The sequence below is a fragment of the Pristis pectinata genome, chromosome 3 (assembly GCF_009764475.1).
Source record: "Pristis pectinata isolate sPriPec2 chromosome 3, sPriPec2.1.pri, whole genome shotgun sequence".
Taxonomy (NCBI): Eukaryota; Metazoa; Chordata; class Chondrichthyes; order Rhinopristiformes; family Pristidae; genus Pristis; species Pristis pectinata.
The window spans coordinates 58,426,514-58,446,358 of record NC_067407.1 but is presented as its reverse complement, the minus strand read 5'-3'; the positions used below and the strand labels follow the sequence as shown (position 1 = coordinate 58,446,358).

Below are 19,845 nucleotides of genomic sequence, written 5' to 3'. Positions count from 1 at the left end.
CTGGGTCCTTGGAGGCCGAGGTTGTTGGATTGAAGCAGACGTGATTTTATCTCAGTCCAGATCTGAGTGTTTAGTGTGGTCAGCTGTAGAATACAAATAGGGGATAATAAGAACTTGCTCATGGCCCGTGGGGTGAGGTGGGGGTGACACAGGAGCTGAAGAAACAGGTTGGCTTTCTAAAAACAAAATAACTGACTAAACAAAATTTCCCTGCAACTTTTCTTTTTTCTTCTTTCTCCCTCAGTAACTGGTTCAATGTGTTAACGTGCTGATGTCTGGCAAACTGACTGCAAACGCTGACCTGAGCTCCTGCAATAAGATGGGAGGTGGACAGCGTTGGCCTTCTCACACACCAGCTCTTTATTGCCCTCTCATGTGCCTTCAAGTGGGAAGTGCTGTGATTTCGTCTGCGTTATATTATCACTGCAGGGCGAATGATTTCTTCCATGCTGAAATGTCTCTGTTCCTGCTGCATCTGACTGCTTCTCATTACTCCCTGAGCTAGTGTCATTATGTCAGGTGTGCGTTCAACAGGTCAATGCAAAGGTTCCCGTAACAAAGATCTGGAGGTGGAATTTTAGCTTGAGCTGTGCTGGACGATCATTATGCATGCAATTTGCACAATTGTGCTGGTTTCCAAAATTCATTGATAGTCTGAGTTTCTGGCACAAACTCACTTGCATAATCCATGAGACCAGCCACAAGTTATTCCTTGATCTGTTTAACTCAATGCTTGTTTACTAATTAATTTGAACTTCATCAGAAGAATTGATGATGGATCTGAGCATGTGACTAAGCAAACAGTTTGGAAAGAACAAAGTCCACCACCTTCTCCCAATAAGAGGAGGGTAACTTTTCCAGGAAAATGTACTGTGTGGGCTACAGTTACAAGTAAAACCATAGAAAGCCATAGAACAATACAGCACAATACAGGCCCTTCGGCCCACCACGTTGTGCCGACCTTTAAACCACACGTAAGACTATCTAACCCCTTCCTCCCACATATCCCTCTATTTTAAATTCCTCCATATACTTATCTAACAATCTCTTGAACTTGACCAACATATCAGCCTCCACCACCACCCCAGGCAGTGCATTCCATGCAAAAAACCTCCCTCTGATATCTCCCTTGAACTTCCCACACATTACCTTAAAGCCATGCCCTCTTGTGTTGAGCATTGGTGCCTTGGGAAAGAGGCGCTGGCTGTCCACTCTATCTATTCCTCTTAATATTTTGTATACCTCTGTCATGTCTCCCCTCATCATCCTCCTCTCCAATGAGTAAAGCCCTAGCTCCTTTAGTCTCTCCTCATAATCCATACTCTCTAATCCAGGCAGCATCCTGGTAAATCTCTTCTGCACCCTTTCCAATACTTCCACATCCTTCCTATAATGAGGCGACCAGAATTGGACACAGTACTCCAAGTGTGGTCTAACCAGAGTTTTGTAAAGCTGCATCATTACCTCACGGCTCTTAAACTCGATCCCACGATCTATGAAAGCTAACATCCCATAAGTTTTCTTAACTACCCTATCCACCTGTGAGGCAACTTTCAGTGATCTGTGGATATGAACCCCCAGGTCCCTCTGCTCCTCCACACTCCCCAGAATCCTGCCATTAACCTTGTACTCCACCTTGGTGTTAGTCCTTCCAAAGTGTACCACCTCACACTTCTCCGGATTGAACTCCATCTGCCACTTCTGAGCCCAGCTCTGCATCCTATCAATAGCCCTCTGTAAGCTTCAACAGCCCTCCATACTACCCACAACACCACCAACGTTTGTGTCATCTGCAAACTTGCTAACCCACCCTTCCACCCCCCTCATCCAAGTCATTAATAAATATCATGAAAAGTAGAGGTCCCAGAACCGCCACACTAGTCACAGCCTTCCAATCTGAATGCACTCCCTGCACCACAACCCTCTGCTTTCTACAGGCAAGCCAATTCTGAATCCACACGGCCAAGCCTCCCTGGATCCCTTGCCCTCTGACCTTCTGAAGAAGCCTACCATGTGGAACCTTGTCAAACGCCTTACTAAAATCCATGTAGACCACATCTACTGCAATACCCTCATCAATCTTCCTGGTCACCTCCTCAAAGAACCCTATCAGGCTTGTGAGGCAAGATCTTTCCTTCACAAAGCCATGCTGGCTGTCCCTAATTAGTCCATGATTCTCTAAATGCTCATAGATGCTATCTCTTAGAATCCTTTCTAACAGCTTGCCCACCACAGACGTAAGGGACACTGGTCTGTAATTCCCTGGACTATCCCTACTACCTTTTTTGAATAAGGGGACAACATTTGCCACCCTCCAATCCTCCGGTACCATTCCCGTGGACAATGAGGACTCAAATATCCTAGCCAATGGTTCAGCAATCTCCTCCCTCACCTCGCGAAGCAGCCTGGGGAATATTCTGTCAAGCCCCGGGGACTTATCTGTCCTAATATTTTCTAACAGCTCCAACACATCCTCTCTCTTGATATCTACATGCTCTCGAACATTAACCTTACCAACACTGTCCTCAGCATCATCAAGAACCCTCTCCTTGGTGAATACTGAAGAGAAGTATTCATTGAGAACCTCACCCACTTCCACAGCTTCCAGGCACATCTTCCCACCTTTGCCTCTAATCGGACCTATTTTTACTCTTCTGCTCTTCACATACGAGAAAAAAGCTTTGGGATTCTCCTAACCCTACTCGCCAAAGCCTTTTCATGTCCCCTTCTTGCTCTCCTCAGCCCCTTCTTAAGTTCCTTCCTTACTACTCTATATTCCTCACGAGCACTATCTGATCCTTGCTGCTTACACCTTATGTACGCTGCCGCCTTCTTCCTAACTAGTTGTTCCACCTCTCTCGTCACCCATGGTTCCTTCACCCTGCCATTCTTTCTCTGCCTCACCGGGACAAATTTATCCCCAACATCCTGCAAGAGATCCCTGAACATCGACCACATCTCCATACTACATTTCCCTTCAAAAATGTCATCCCAATTTACACTCAAGTTCTAGCCTTATAGCCTCATAATTTGCCTTTCCCCAATTGAATATCTTCCCGTCCTCTTTGCTCCTATCCCTGTCCATGACAATGCTAAAGGTTATGGAGCAGTGGTCACTGTCCCCCAAATGCTCACCCACCAAGAGATCTTCACCTGACCCGGTTCATTACCTAATACTAGATCTAATATGGCATTCCCTCTAGTCGGCCTGTCAACATACTGTGACAGGAATCCATCCTGGACACACTTAACAAACTCTGCCCCATCTAAGCCTTTGGTACTAAGCAGGTGCCAATCAATATTTGGGAAGTTGAAGTCTCCCATGATAACAACCCTGTTATTCTTGCATCTTTCCAAAATCTGCCTCCCAATCTGCTCCACAGTATCCCTGCTGCTACCAGGGGACCTATAGAATACTCCCAGTAGAGTAACTGATCCTTTCTTGTTCCTAACTTCCACCCATATTGACCCTAGAGAGGATCCTTCTACATTATCCACCCTTTCTGCAGCAGTAATAGTATCCCTGACCAGTATCGCCACCCCTCCTCCTCTTCTCCCCCCACTCCCTATCCCTTTTAAAACACTGAAAGCCAGGAATATTCAATATCCATTCCTGCCCTGGTGACAGCCAAGTCTCTGCAAGAGCCACAATATCATAGTCCCATGTACTTATCCGAGCTCTCAGTTCATCACCCTTATTCCTGATACTTCTTGCATTCAAGTAAATGCATTTTAGCCCATCCACCTTTCTACTTTTATACTGTGTACTCTGCTTCTCCTTCCTCAAAACCTCTCTACATGTTAGATCTGCCATTTCCCCATCCACTTCTTCCTCTGACTTACCCCTCTGGTTCCCATCCCCCTCGCAAACTAGTTTAAACCCTCCCGAACCACCCTAGCAAACCTGGCTGCAAGGATACTGGCCCCCCTCGGGTTCAGGTGTAACCTGTCCTCTCTGTACAGGTCTCACCTTCCCCAGAAGAGGTCCCAATGATCCAAAAATCTAAAACCTTCCCTCCTGCACCAACGCATTCATTTGCCATCTCCTCCTATTCCTACCTTCACTATCGCGTGGCACTGGCAGCAATCCCGAGATTGCTACCCTTGAGGTCCTGTTCTTCAGCCTTCTGCCTAGCTCCCTAAACTCACTTTTCAGGACCTCATCCATCTTCCTACCTCTGTCGTTGGTACCAACATGAACCACGACTTCTGGCTGTTCTCCCTCCCGCTCAAGAATCCTGTGGACCCGATCAGAGACATCCCGGACCCTGGCACCTGGGAGGCAACATACCACCCGGGATTCATGCTCACTGCCACAGAACCTCCTATCTGTTTCTCTGACTACTGAGTCCCCTATCACTACTACCTTCCTCTTCTACTCCCTTCCCTTCTGAGCAGCAGGACCGGTCCCAGTGCCACAGACCTGGCTATTGCTGCTTGATCCCTGCAGGTCATCCCCCTCAACAGCTTCCAAAGCAGAAAACCTGTTATTGAAGGGAACAGCCTCCGGGGTCCTCTGCTCTATCTGTCTGTTTGTTTTCCTTTTCCTTTTCTCTCCCCTGACAGTCCCCTGGACCCCAGAAGTACCTGCTGTAAGGGGGGGGTGACTGTCTCCTGATGTACGGTATCTACCTAACTCTCTCCTTCCCTGATGCTTCGCAGTGTTTGAAGCTGTGACTCCAGCTCATCAATTCTGAGCCAAAGTTCCTCCAACCTCAAGCACTTACTGCAGACGTGGTCATCGTGCACCACAGCAAGGTCCACTAGCTCCCACATCAAGCAGCAGCAGCACACCACCATGTCCTCCATCTGAACTAATTCTTTCCCTACCTAGTTTTATCCTACTTAAAAATTTTATAACAGATAACAGGTAAACCTTACCTTTACCTACAAGCTACTCTACCGCCTCGCCCCTTTACGCCAAAGCCCCTTGAGCCAAAGCCCAAACACTCTGCTCCCCCTCACTCAGCTGCCTGCTCCGACACTGCCCGCTGGTTATGGCGGTCTTCTTTTTAAACTGTTCGCGCACTACCGACTGACGTCACACACCTGCACAGTGACTTCCCGCTATCCCCGAACCGTTAGAAGAAAAACTTATCTGTTCGGAACTCCTCAGCTGCTTCCGCTCGCTCGCCTCTCGCTCCAGATCGAAAACGCCGATCGATAAATGTGCATGATATCAATCTCACTTACTTACAGGAGAGTTGGCACCAAGCTTGATTGACAGGTGAATTATCCATTCACCTCCATTCTACGTGAAGTCAACAAATAGGATAAGATATTTATTTATTAGTCACATGTACATCGACACACACAGTGAAATGCATCTGTTTGCATTACTGAGTGTGTTTTGGGGGCAGCCCGCAAGTGTCACCAACATAGCATGCCCACAGCTCCTAACCAATGTACTGTACTCAACTATTTACCAACCACGTTATTGTATTATAGCCAGTTCTTTTGTATTTAAAACTTTTGCGAGGTTCTTTGCAGCTAAATGGAAAAAAATATTTGATTTTAAGAGCCTTCCAATAGGGTTACAAATGAACACAAGGAACAAATAATGCAATGGTGATTTGATCACACGGAAGGTCTATGTTGTGGTAGGGTGGCCTTCTAACAGAGTATTTTCTAAACCAACACAAAAGGTTGCAAAGTATGTGTGCAAGAGTTCTATTTAGTCCAGTTCAGTGTGAAGAAAGCAGTATAACCTGGGTGCTGGTGGTTTACTAAGATAGATAGCTACACCAGAGTATCCTATAGACAAGCAGGGATCGGTAGGCTTGTGTGGGCAGTGGCCCATTGAATGGACAGGAGAGGGTGGTCATGGAAAAATGTATGGACATTAATTAAGCTGATCTTAAATGGTTCTTTCGTAATGTAGTTTGAATACTTAATATGGATATGATTTCTGCGTGTGTCTGACCATGAGGGAAGAAAAGGCCAGTGAGCAAAAAGAGAGGAAGGTCAGTGAAAGACTTAGACCTCCCTTCATCTGTAGAGCGTGGCAGGGAAAAACTCTGTGGTTATATTTGGACCACCAGCCTTGTCGCTTTCTTTCCTCCTCTCATTTCTGCAGGGTTAAACCTGTCCTCCATTTGGCAATTTCCAAATAACACATTTGGGAACAGACATTCCATATTTAGGAATACCTGCCACAGGCCATATCCTGCCTTTCCCTGGTATACCACATGTTAGACAATTCCAAGAGTGCATCTCAGACAAGATGTAGTTCAGGGGGTGGGGAAGGAGCGGGTGACGGCTCTCAACATAAAACTGATGAAAGACAATGTACGTACCATGACCATAAGTAGCTACAGTGCCCCATATGCATTTTCCTTAATGTATTTTGAAGTATCCATGCTTTGCATTCATATTGCAAGGCATCCATTGTAAAGGCGTCAAAAAGTAAATTGCTTTGATGAGCTGAGGAATACTTGTGTGATTGGCCAGACAGGCTTCACGGTCAAACATACTGCCAGCTCTCATCATTTACAATCACCTTGTCAGCCATTTCCTGGCTTTAAAGATTTCTAAATTAAGTTTACCCAATTATATATTAGGAGAGTCCATGACACAGAAATGGACCATTGTTCAGCTTATACTGATGGTGAAGGGAGGCCTTAGGATAACTGATGCTTTATAATGTTCAGTTCTGGGACTAGAGCACATTGTGGGCTCAGAAGGAGCCTAACTCTTACATCTGGTCTGAAATGCAATTGCTCAATGCCTATGCAAGTTCCAGGCAAAAGTCAATGTCACGATGAGGGCTCCTTTTTTTTTGGAGAGGTGAACCTAGTACCTCATGGGTATTTACCCTGGAGAAAGCTGAGAACACAAGGACAAAAACATGTTTATTCTGAATTGTTGACAAAATGCCTTTTATTTTTGTTCACTAGTTCTTTCCTGGACGACCGTTCATTATGAAGTTGCTTCAGATAACTGATGCCTGGCTGACAGATGTTGGCACAGCGTCAGTCTCCTATAATGCTCTTCTGGATGTGCTAGACAACAAGAATGGGGTAAGCTGCCCACTATTGCATCGTGCGAACGGATTGTGACCTTGTTTCTCACCGTGGTGCTTTCTTCCTGGGGCCATGGTTGTCGGGTAAATCCTACAAGTCATCGGGAGGGACATCTTCACCCAGAGAGCGGTTGGAAGCTGAAACTCGCTCCCACAAGGAGAACTTTTAACAAATGTTATGATGCAATTAAGGGAAAGTTATCGAAGCACAAGGGGGAGAAAAGAATAGAAGGATACACAGATAGTGTGAGCAGAAGTATTCTGAAAAGTAGCTTCAGTGGTTAGTGTGATAGACCAGTTAGCACAAACATAACATGAAAAATTGGTGCCAGAATAGATCATTTGACCATTCATCAAGATCTTCTACCTCAGCACTATTTTCCTGCACTATCCCCATATCCCTTGATTCCCTTAAGGTCCAGATTTCTATCGGTCGCTGTTTTAAATAAGCACAATGTTTGTTCACCTCTGTGTCAAATATTCTTTCTCATGACATGAGTTGCAGCCACATGAGCAAAAAGCATTTTATTCTATAATCATTAACTCCCTGTTATTGTTTGGACAAATCTGCGGACCTTACAGTCTGTTGTATTTGAAAGAGTTCTGTGAAATTACGGTGAGTACCAACCTCACCCGTACTATAGCCCAGCTTTAAATAATGACAGATCTGTTCCCGCTTGGACTTTACCCTAGTGTTATACAGTGATTGGTTCGTAATCAGTAATACCAAACCGTGTTACACAACCACAGACCTTTATCCACCAGTACTGCACACTAGCATTAAATGATGACAGACCTGTGCCCAGCAGTACTTTACCCCAATGTAACACAGTGACTGATGTGTGGCCACTCATACAGTAAATGTGTTGTACAATGATGGGCCTGCATCCACCAGTCATGTAACCAGTGATGGATTGGTACCAACAGTGCTCTACACCTACATCTAGTGCTGGATGTGGACTCGAGCCCGGAAGATCAAACAAAGCTGAACATGGTCACTGGGACTCTTAAGCCCTGGTGCCAGAGCCAGGCCCGGAATGGTTGCTAGGCTGCAGGTCCTAGCCCTGTATGTGGACCAAACAGGCAGCCCAGGGAGTAAAGTCCAACCTTCAGTCTTCCCAATTACTGTACATTTTTAACCTCCTGTATCTCCTGTTAAGTTCCCGGGGATTTGTGGCTGGGTCCCCTCAAGCTCTATTGTTGTTGTGGGAGAATCAGGTCAATCGGCAACACCAGCCCTGGGTATAAAGCCACATGCACTTCCTTGGGCTGTCCCACCATTTTCCAAGGGGCCGAGACCCTGACTGGCAGACCCTGACACTCTCCAGTATTCAGCAGTCAGGATCTCTTACCCTGCCGTGGCCTACTATGTAATGTGGTCATCAGAGGAGCATGGTCATCGCCTATCACAACAGAGGAAGAGAGGACGAGCAAGGAAGACAACAGGAGCAGCAGGATGAGGGTCCACATCAGGCCAGCCACAACAAGCTGGAGGAAAAGGGAGGCAAAGGAGGCACTCAGTCCAAATCCTCAAGAACAGGCTTCTCCAAAGAGACGACCTTTCTGCATATGTGGTGAAGCAATGTTTGATCCTGGAAAGATTTCAACTAGCCCCATAATGTATCCCTGCTTACAGACTCGTTCTCAAATCATTCACACAACTACAGGGTTATTTAACCCAGCAGAATATTTTAGGAATAATTTGCAGTCTGTGAATCATTACTTCTGCTAGAACTGTTAATGATTTCAATAAAGCCACTTAGCTTAAAATGGACACATTTTTTCTCATATACAGTTGGCTGAAGCTCCCCGTTCAGTTCTTCGTCTCAGTAAGTCATTGCAACAAAGGCTTACTAAACTCATTAGTATTGCCATCATTGTGAAAACTTTACAAATATGAATTGTATTCCTCATTAGCCATAGATTGCTTTCACTTTTCACACATAACACCTGTCACGTCTTGAATTAGTCTGAATCCTGAATACCTCATGGCAAGTAACTCTACCCATTTTCAAACCTTTCAGATGTTCATCAAACAGCCTACTTACTAACATTTGCAGTCAAGTACACTAATGGATATTTAGGTTCCGAACAATGAAAAGTAACAGGGATTCTCAATGAGATTAGAAGGGCACTTAAAAATCTACTCCTGATTCAACAGAATACTTGGGTAGCAGCTGTAAATGGTCATTGTGACAAGTGATCAAGAAATACACTTTAGTAACCCCATTGTCTCATTTGACACTGCAATCTATTTAGAATCTCAGTCTATACAATGCCAAACCTAAAACTCTTAATTTGAGAGCTACACGAGTCCTGGTGGTCACAAACAGCCTCTGCAAAAGGAACAGGAAAATGGAGCTGTGCTTCTAGCAAATTTATCTCTCCCCTCTGAGATTCTCCTCTGAATAATGACTTTTGAATGGCAGCAAACACAAGGGATGGAAACCTGACATCTTGCAGAGCCATTGCAGAATTGAGATAGTCCACTCATTTCCAGAGGCATCTCAGCTCACCAGTTACTGGTTCTACCCGTCGGTCTGAATTCATCATGGTGCCTCTCTGTCCTACTCCTGATTTCTGAGATACCCTCCCATAAGTCACCATTGGAAGCCTTTGGGCCATCTGCGTGAGTCCACTGCTACTGTGAACATTCAATCATCAGCGATAAAAGAGCCCAGCAATAGAAGGTTGCCACTGGTGACACTATTTGCTCTCTGATGCCAAACTCTATAGTGGCCTGAGTGTCTCCATGCAGCTTCACAATGGGGCACCTTAGATTATCCTCATATGGTGAGGTTCAACATCCTTTCCTTGCAATGATGGCATGAAAGTTAAGTGAAAAACAGACAGGATCGGCACTTTATACCCTTGCAGCAGGCGAGGAGAGGGCACAAGTTGTATGATAGAGTCATACAGCACCAAAATAGGGCCTTCAACCCACCCTGCCCTTGTCAACCATCAAGTACCTATTCAATGTTGTGCTTTGCAGTGACAGCTGTGCATGCACTCTGCAGTCACCTGACTTACCTTTGTAAAGTGACAGGACTTTGTAAAGTGGGCAGGCACGGTAGTGTAGTGGTTAGCGTAACGCTACTGTCTGTAAGGAGTTTGTGCGTTCTCCCCGTGTCTGTATGGTTTTCCTCCGGGTGCTCCGGTTTCCTCCCACATTCCAAAAGACGTACAGGTTACCGTAGAACCATAGAACCATACAGCACAAAACAGGCCCTTTGGCCCACGATGTTGTGCCGTCCATCAAACCACCCTCACACTACCTAACCCCTTCCTCCCGCATATCCCCCCATCCCACACTCCTCCATATGCCTATCCAACAAGCTCTTGAACCTGTCTAATGTATCTGCCTCCACCACCACCCCAGGCAGTGCATTCCATGCACCAACCACTCTCTGGGTGAAAAACCTCCCCCTGACATGTCCCCTGAACCTCCCACCCATAACCTTAAAGCCATGCCCTCTCGTCTTGAGCATTGGTGCCCTGGGAAGGAGGCGCTGACTGTCTACTCTATCTATTCCTCTCAGTATTTTATATACCTCTATCATGTCTCCTCTCATCCTCCTCCTTTCCAGTGAATAAAGCCCTAGCACCTTAAGCCTCTCCTCATGTTCAATACTCTCTAATCCAGGCAGCATCCTGGTAAATCTCCTCTGCACCTTCTCCAACGCCTCCACATCCTTCCTATAATGAGGCGACCAGAACGGAACACAGTACTCTAAGTGTGGCCTAACTAGAGTTTTGTAAAGCTGCATCATCACCTCGCGGCTCTTAAACTCAATCCCGCGATTTATGAAAGCCAACATCCCATTGGCCTTCTTAACTGCTCTTTCCACCTGTGAGGCAACTTTCAATGAACTGTGAATATGAACCCCCTGATCCCTCTGCTCCTCCACACTGCCAAGTACCTTGCCATTCACCCAGTACTCTGCCCTGGAGTTTGTCCTTCCAAAGTGTACCACCTCACACCTCTCCGGATTGAACTCCATCTGCCACTTGTCAGCCCAGCTCTGCATCCTATCAATATCCCTCTGTAAGCTCTGACAGCCCTCCACACTATCCACAACACCGCCTATCTTAGTGTCGTCCGCAAACTTACTAACCCAGCCCTCCACCCCCTCATTCTAAGTCATCTATAAATGTCACAAAAAGTAGAGGTCCCAGAACCGATCCCTGCGGGACACCACTAGTCACTGCCTTCCAATCCAAGGGCACTCCTTCCACCACAACCCTCTGCTTTCTACATGCAAGCCAATTCCTAATCCACACAGCCAAGCTTCCTTGGATCCCTTGGCCTCTGACCTTCTGAAGAAGCCTACCATGAGGAACCTTATCAAACGCCTTACTAAAATCCATGTAAACCACATCCACCGCACTGCCCTCATCAATCTTCCTGGTCACCTCCTCAAAGAACTCTATCAGGCTTGTGAGGCAAGATCTTCCCTTCACAAAGCCATGCTGGCTGTCCCTAATCAGTCCATGATTCTCTAGGTGTTCATAAATCCTATCCCTTAGAATCCTTTAGGAAGCAGTGGGCATGCTATGTTGGCGCTGGAAGCGTGGTGACACTTGTGGGCTGCCCCACAGAACAGTCTACGCAAAATATGCATTTCACTGTGTGTTTCGATGTACATGTGAATAATAAAAAGATATCTAGGAAGGAACTAAGGAGTGAAAAGTATGAGCAGATCCTTCAGTCAGTTGAAATAAAATGGCTTCACTCAGCAGCAGCTACACCAATGGAGCAACAACAACTTAAGAGGAACAAGCTACTTAATTGCATGGGAAACTTTCTAAAACAATGAATCAAAATCTACTCACTGGAAGAGTGCTGGTGGTGTGCATGTGTGCCTTTATGGGCTGACTGATGAGGTTTCAGCTGTGTGGCCAGCTGCCAGCAGCTGCGAGAAATTCAATTAGAGCTTCTCAGTAACAGCCCTTGAAACTGAAATAGTGCAGCACTACACAACGCTGTTTTTTTAAACCACACAGTGGAATATCACAATCTTTTTGAAACAGCATAAGAGAGATCTGCAATGCAGTTTTAATGCCAAAAGATTGATGTTGAAGAATTTCTTGATCGGGTTCTTTTAATTGCTAATGTTACAAGATTTTAATGTTTAAAGGGAATGTTCTAAGCATCAGTCGGAGGGGATTTATTTTCTTCCATGTGACCGTGTATAGAAGAGATTAGCCATTTCCCACCTGATGCCAACCAGCTCTTGTTGTCTCAGTGTTTGCTTACTACTGCATACAGTGAATGAAGTGAACTCTGTCAGGCTCAGTACAAGTTACCGTGTCACAGTGTGAGTTACTGTATAGCACAAGGAGGACACTATTCTGCTGCTCTACCTGTGAGACTGCACTGTCCATGGAAAGAATGTACTGGCTGCCAGATTGCAACACCTCTTTGAAGCTTCCCAGTGCCTCATCTGAGGCAGACCCCCTTGGTAAAAGAAACACTTTGCTTCTGCCCAGTGCAGTATTTTTCAGTTTATTCTAGCTGCTGGAATGTAACTTTTGTCTAGAGCAGCTGAGAGCAAACTGGTTACTCTCAGTAACATGGAGAAAACTCAGTCTTTTTCCCCATGGTTGGGGAATCAAGAACTATAGGGCATAGGTTAAGATAAAATATCTTTATTAGTCACATGAACATCAAAACAGACAGTGAAATGCATCTTTGCATAGAGTGTTCTGTTAAGGTAAGAATGAAAAGATTTAATAAGAACTTGAGGGAAACTTTTTTTTTAACCCAGAGAGTGTTATGTAGATGGAATGAGCTGCCAGAGGAAGTGGTTGAGGCAGGTACAATAACAACTTTTAAAAGAGGATTGGACGGGTACATGGAAAGGAAAGGTTTAGAAGGTTATGGGCCAAATGTGGGCAAATGGATTAGCTTGGATGGGCATCTTGGTCGGCGTGGACCAGTTGGGCCGAAGGGACTATTTCCGTGCTGTATGACTCTATGACACTAAATAGGCCTGAGGTGTGGGTCAGCCATGTTCTAATCACATGGAGGAGCAGTCTTACTGGGTCAGATGTTCCTGAAAGTCTGAAACAGGTTCATTTGTGGCACAGCTTTAATGTACCAGAGTGTCAGCTTCTCCTTGTGTTTGTATTCAGAGGGGAAGTACTATATGTGTTCTGAATGAGTGTAGGTAACATTAATTTTGTTCTGTGTTTTCCAGACACCTGGAGCCATGATACCTGACAAGGTGAACTGGGTGGGTTGTCAGGGCAGTAGGCCATACTTCCGAGGATACCCATGTTCCATCTGGACTCTGTTCCACCTCTTAACAGTGCAGGCTGCAAAATACAACAAATCAATGGTACTTGCAGGAAAAAGTAAGGCATCATATTTCTTTGTTAATACCATCTATCTCCTCTGCAGTTTATTTGTCTACCTGCACTACACTTTCTCTGTAACAGTAATACTATATTCTGCATTCATTCTTTCTCCTTTTGTACCACCTCGATGTACTTATGTATGGAATAATCTGTCTGGATGGCATGCAAACAAAAGCTCTTCACTGTCTCTTGGTACAGATGACAATAATAAACCAATTACCAAGACAAAGGTGATTGTGGGAGTAACAACCAGCCTCATAGGTCCTCAACCATAGAATTTCATCAGAATAGTTCAAAGAAAACAGAGTTCTGGTTCTACTTTTAGAAAAAACCTTATTTAGAGGTGACATCTTCAAACTTTGGAAATAGTGTTGACAATATTTCTTTTCAAAAGAAAGGTTGTGAGTCAAGTTAGTTTGCCTCACTGGGGAGGAATCTTCTCGTGGTTTCCAGATGTTCTTGCTTTGAGGATTGAGTGGTACTGTGGCACAGCTGGTGGAGCTGCTGCCTCACAGCTCAGATCAAATCAGATATCTTTATTAGTCACATGTACATTGAAACACACAGTGAAATGCATCTTTTGCATAGAGTGTTCTGGGGGCAGCCCGCAAGTGTCGCCACGCTTCCGGCGCCAACTTAGCATACCCACAACTTCCTAACCCGTACGTCTTTGGACTGTGGGAGGAAACTGGAGCACCCGGAGGAAACCCACACAGATACGGGGAGAACGTACAAACTCCTTACAGACAGTAGCCGGAATTGAACCCGTGTCACGGGCGATGAAAAGCGTTATGCTAACCGCTACACTACCGTGCCTGCCCTCTCCAACGATCCGGTTCAGTCCTGACCTCCGGTGCTGTCTGTGTGGAGTTTGCACTTTCTCCACGTGGGTTTCCTCCGAGTGCTCCAGTTTCCTCCCACACCCCAGGGGCGTGCAGGGTCGGTAGGTTAATTGACCATTGTAAATATCCCCTGGTGTAGACTGCGGGGAGTTGGTGGGAAGGTGGGGAGAAGAGGTTATTGGGAAGTGAGAGAGGGAATGGAAATGTTCTGTGAGCTGGCAAAGACTTGATGGGCCAAATTGCCTTCATTTGTCTTGGAGGCCAACGGCAAGCTGGCAATGCACCTCCCCCATGTCACAAAGCTCGTGTCACCTTAACCCCTCACCCTAAGCCACCATAATGCCCTTTGCCCTCATCCCATTCCAAGACACAGCTGAACTGCAACAGTCTGAGAAAAATACTCCTCACTATCTACTCAAATGCAGGTGGGGGTGGGCAATAAATGCGGGTCTTGCCAGTGATGCGCACATCCTGAACGGAATGAAATAACCTCCACCAAGTGTCTCCCACAGTCCCCAACATCTCCAAATCCCCTTAATCCCTCCTCCTGTCCCCTGATCTCTATCCTTGTCCACCTAACCTCTCCCCTGTTACCTTAACCCTTCGCTCTCCTCAATCCCTCTAATCTCTACCCATCACCTAGATCCATCCCTCTCACTAGAACCTTGCCCTTCTCCTGTGCACTGTGAACCAGCTGCCACACTCGTGATGTTACAGACTAGAGGAAGGAATAGACGGGGAAGCGATACATTGCGTGAAGCATGCCGTGATTCAGTCCACAGGCCAGGATTATCAAAGGAACCTAGTCAGCTGCAACTAGTGAACTGTTCACAGTGACTTTGATATGTACCAGGCTCTTGCAAATTACAAAAGTGATCGGGAATTCCAAGCAGTCTCCAAGTTACATCAGGGTTCTGTTCCTGAGAACCGTCCATCAGCCAATTTCTCCATAAGTCAGGAAAGCCTATTTTCTGTAGCAATTCCTATCAGATTGTTCCACGTACACTTCCTATAATTCTTTCTTTTCATGGAATATTCACCTTAACATCACCCATAATTAAACTAATGGAACATACACTGTATCCAGTTCTTAATGAATACGACAAAACTTTTTTTTTAGTATTATTACCATCTTGAAAAATGCTTTAAAAATTTATGGGAGAATTTGCGTATAGCCGAATTTCCATAATTCAGATCTTCTGTAACCCGGGGAGCACCTGTATTTATGTTTGCTATTCAAGACAGGTTGAATCCCCATATATATATGTGTGTGTGTGTGTGTATGTATGTATGTATATATATGTGTATGTATGTACATATATTTACAGTATATATACAGTGGCATGCAAAAGTTTGGGCACCCCGGTCAAAATTTCTGTTACTGTGAATAGAAAAGATGACCTGATTTCCAAAAGGCATAAAGTTAAAGATGACACATTTCTTTAATATTTCAAGCAAGATTACTTTTTTTTATTTCCATCTTTTACAGTTTCAAAATAACAAAAAAGGAAAAGGGCCTGAAGCAAAAGTTTGGGCACCCTGCATGGTCAGTACTTAGTAACACCCCCTTTGCTCATTGAGGCCAAAAAGTTCTATTTTAACTTCATAAGTCCACAGGACTTGTTTCCAAAATGCATCAGGCTTGTTCAGATGTTCCTTTGCAAACTTCTGACACTGAATTTTGTGGTGATGACACAGGAAAGATTGGAGAAAAAAGGGTGCAGAATTTCATGGAAGGAACACTTCTCCAAATGTTAAGCACGGGAGTGGATCGATCATGCTTTGGGCTTGTGTTGCAGCCAGTGGCACCAGGAACATTTCACTGGTAGAGGGAAGAATGAATTCTATTAAGTACCAGAAAATACTGGAAGCAAACATCACACTGTCTGTAAAAAAAAGCTGAAGATGAAAAGAGGATGGCTTCTACAACAGGATAACGATCCTAAACACACCTCAAAGTCCACAATGAACTACCTCAAGAGGCACAAGCTGAAGGTTTTGCCATGGCCCTCACAGTCCCCCGACCTAAACATCATGGAAAATCTGTGGATAGACCTCAAAAGAGCAGTGCATGCAAGACAGCCCAAGAATCTCACAGAACTAGAAGCCTTTTGCAAGGAAGAATGGGCGAAAATCCCCCAAACAAGAATTGAAAGACTCTTAGCTGGCTACAGAAAGCGCTTACAAGCTGTGATACTTGCCAAAGAGGGTGTTACTAAGTACTGACCATGCAGGGTGCCCAAACTTTTGCTGGAAATAAAAAAGTAATCTTGCTTAAAATATTAAAGAAATGTGTCATCTTTAACTTTTGCAACAGAAATTTTGACCAGGGGTGCCCAGACTTTTGCATGCCATATTATGCGTGTGTATATATATGTATATTATTTATAGAACACTAGACCACAGTACAGGCCCTTTGGCCCACAATGTTGTGCCGACACTTTGTCCTGCTCTAAGATCTATCTAGCCCTTCCTTCCCACATAGCCCCCTATTTTTTCTATCATTCATGTGTCTATCTAAGAATGTCTTAAATGTCCCTAATGTATCTGCCCCCACAACCTCTGCTGGCAATGCGTTCCACACACCCACCACTCTCTGAATAAAAAAACTTACCTCTGACATCCCCCTTATACCTTCCTCCAATTACCTTAAAATTATGTCCCCTCGTGTTAGCCATTGTCGCCCTGGGAAAAAGTCTCTGACTGTCCACTCAATCTATGCCTCTTATCATCTTGTACACCTCTATCAAGTCACCTCTCATCCTCCTTCTCTCCAAAGAGAAAAGCTCTAGCTCACTCAACCTATCCTCATAAGACATGCTCTCCAGTCCAGACAACATCCTGGTAAATATCCTCTGCACCCTCTCTAAAGCTTCCACATCCTTTCTATAATGAGGTGACCAGAACGGAACACAATACTCCAAGTGTGGTCTGACCAGAGTTCTTAAGAACTGCAACATCACCTCGTGGCTCTTGAACTCAATACCCCGACTAATGAAGGCCAACACTCCATACGCCTTCTTAACAACCCTATCGACCTGCATGGCAACCTTGAAGGATCTATGGACGTGGACCCCAAGATCCCTCTGTTCCCCCATACTACTAAGAGTCCTGCCATTAACCTTGTAATCTGCCTTCGAATTCGATCTCCCGAAGTGTATCACTTGACACTTATCCGGGTTGAACTCCATCTGCCACTTCTCAGTCCAGCTCTGCATTCTATCAATATCCTGTTGTAATCTACAGCAATCTTCTACACTATCCACAGCACCACCAACCTTTGTATCATCAGCAAACTTACTAACCCACCCTTGTACATCCTCATCCAAGTCATTTATAAAAATCACAAAGAGCAGGGGTCCCAGAACAGATCCCTGCAGAACACCACTGGTCACCGACCTCCAGGCAGAATATGCTCCATCTAGCACCACCCTCTGTCTTCTATGGGAGCGCCAATTCTGAATCCACACAGCCAGGTTTCTCAGGATCCCATGCCTCCTGACTTTCTGAATAAGCCTTCCATGAGGAACCTTATCAAACGCCTTACTAAAATCCATGTACAACACATCCACTGCTCTACCTTCATCAATGTGCTTTGTCACATACTCAAAGAATTCAATCAGTCTCATGAGGCATGACCTGCCCCTCACAAAGCCATGCTGACTGTCCCTAATCAGCCTATGCTTCTCCAAATGCCCATAAATCCTGTCTCTAAGAATCTTCTCCAGTAATTTGCCCACCATTGAAGTAAGACTCACTGGTCTGTAATTCCCAGGGTTATCCCTACTTCCTTTCTTAAACAAAGGAACAACATTTGCCACCCTCTAATTATCCGGCACTACTCCTGCATCCACTAAGGTCGCAAAGATTGTCGCCAAAGGCGCAGCAATCTCTTCCCTAGATTCCCGTAATAACCTTGATATATCCCATCTGGCCCCGGTGAATGATCTATCCTAATGTTTTTCAGTGGTTCCAGCACACCCTCCTTCCTCACATTGACATGCCCTTGCATATCAGTCTGTCATATGCCATCCTCACAGACATCAAGGTCTCTTTCTCTGGTGAATACCGAAACAAAGTATTCATTAAGGACCTCCCCTACCTCTTCCAACTCCAGGCACACGTTTCCTCTTTTATCCCTGATCGGTCCTACCCTCACTCTACTCATCCTCTTATTCTTCACATACATGTAGAACGCCCTGTGGCTTTCCTTAATTCTACTCACCAAGGACTTCGCATGCCCCTTCTAGCTCTCCTAAGTCCATTCTTAAGCTCCCTCCTGGCTACCTTTTAACTCTCCAGAGCCCTGTTTGATCCTTGCTTTCTAAACCTTAGGTAAGCTTCTTTCTTCCTCTTGACAAGATATTCTACATCTCGTGTCAACCATGGTTCCTTCACTCTACCATCCTTACCCTGCCTCAATGGGACAAACTTATCCAGAGCCCCATGCAACTATTCCTTAAACAACCTCCACATTTCCGCTGTGCACTCCCCGAAGAACATCTGTTCCCAATTTACGCTCCCAAGTTCCTGCCTAATAGCATCATAATTCCCCCTCCCCCAATTAAATACTTTCACATATCGTCTGCTCCTCTCCAAGGCTATGGTAAAGGTCAAGGAGTTATGGTCACTATCTCCAAAATGTTCTCCCACAGAGAGATCTGAAACCTGATCAGGCTCATTGCCTAGTACCAGGTCCAGTACAGCCTCTCCTCTAGTTGACCCATCCACATACTGTGTCAGGAATCCTTCCTGTACACACTGAACAAACTCTGTCCCATCTATCCCCTTTACACTAAGGAGGTGCCAATCAATATTAGGGAAGTTGAAATCACCCATGACAACAACCCTGTTATTTTTGCGCCTCTCCAAAATCTGCCTCCTGATCTGCTCCTCAGTGTCTCTGCTGCTATTGGGGGGTTTGTAGAATACTCCCAATAGAGCGATAGCTCCAGTCCTGTTTCTGACTTCCACCCACGCTGACTCAGTGGACGATTCCTCCAGGATATCCTCCCTTTCTCCAGCTGGGACACTGTCCTGATCAGCAAAGCCACTCCCCCATCTCTTTTACCTCTGCCCCTGTCCCTTTTGAAACATCTAAACCCTGGAATATCCAGCAGCCATTCCTGCCCTTGTGACAGCCAGGTCTCTGTAATAGCCACCACGTCATAGGTCCACATACTTACCCATGCTCTAAGTTCATCAGCCTTGTTCCTGATACTTCTCACATTAAAGTAGACACACTTCAGCCCATCCAGCTGACTGTAATTTTGCCCTTTCAACTGCCTGTCCTTCCTCACAGTCTTTCTACACTCCACATCTACTTGTACAGTAAATGAACAAAGCTTTGACCTATCACTCTGGTTCCCATCCCCCTGCCAAACTAGTTTAAACCCTCCCCAACAGTTCTAGTGCACCTGCTCACAAGAATATTGGTCCCCCTCCAGTTCAGGTTTAACCCCTCCCTTTTGTACAGGTCATACATTCCGCAGAAGAGATCCCAATGATCAACAAATCTGAAACCCTGCCCCCTGCACCAACTCCTCAGCCATACATTCATCTGCCAAATCATCCTATTCTTACCCTCACTGGCACATGGCACAAGCAGCTATCCAGAGATTA

General features: G+C 45.3%; 1 protein-coding gene across 1 annotated transcript in view; it reads left to right on the top strand.

Moving 5' to 3' along the window:
- The window catches only part of qsox1 (quiescin Q6 sulfhydryl oxidase 1), a 120,607-nt gene that overhangs the window by 80,939 nt on the left and 19,823 nt on the right, over positions 1-19,845 (top strand). Inside the window, 2 exon segments of the mRNA XM_052010852.1 lie at positions 6,897-7,019; positions 13,222-13,362. Coding sequence (XP_051866812.1) covers positions 6,897-7,019; positions 13,222-13,362 — 264 coding nt within the window.